The sequence below is a fragment of the Pterocles gutturalis genome, unplaced genomic scaffold (genome assembly GCF_000699245.1).
Source record: "Pterocles gutturalis isolate BGI_N339 unplaced genomic scaffold, ASM69924v1 scaffold20515, whole genome shotgun sequence".
Classification (NCBI taxonomy): Eukaryota; Metazoa; Chordata; class Aves; order Pterocliformes; family Pteroclidae; genus Pterocles; species Pterocles gutturalis.
Genome location: NW_010138715.1, coordinates 1,743 through 2,049, shown reverse-complemented (window position 1 = coordinate 2,049; position 307 = coordinate 1,743). Strand labels below are relative to the sequence as shown.

The window sequence follows — 307 nt, the reverse complement described above, 5'->3', positions numbered from 1 at the left end:
GGCGATTCCTGTAGATGCTCCTCGATGTCCTTCCTGTCGTAGGTGATGCCGCTGGGCGTGATGCAGGGCTCTCGCATCAGCTCAAAACTGATCTTCCCGCACAGGTAGTCGGGGATGTCGCGCTTCTGGCTCGAGAGAAGCAGAGTGGGGTCATGGTGGGGGCTGGGTGAGCCCAGCATCACAAAAAAGGGGTTGGGAGGGGGCACCAGCTGGGAGGGGGACACGGGGAAGGTGGCAGAGGTGGCAGCACGGACTAAAGCAGGTTTATGGCAAGCAGCTCAAGACGGGGAGAAACTCACCTTCCTTC

General features: G+C 59.9%; 1 protein-coding gene across 1 annotated transcript in view; it reads right to left on the bottom strand.

Annotated features, from left to right (window-relative positions):
* STUB1 (STIP1 homology and U-box containing protein 1, E3 ubiquitin protein ligase) overlaps positions 1 to 307 on the bottom strand; it is a 2,008-nt gene that overhangs the window by 350 nt on the left and 1,351 nt on the right. Inside the window, exon 5 of the mRNA XM_010083116.1 lies at positions 16 to 253. Within this exon, the coding sequence (XP_010081418.1) occupies positions 16 to 253 (238 nt within the window). The remainder of the gene's footprint in view (positions 1 to 15; positions 254 to 307) is intronic.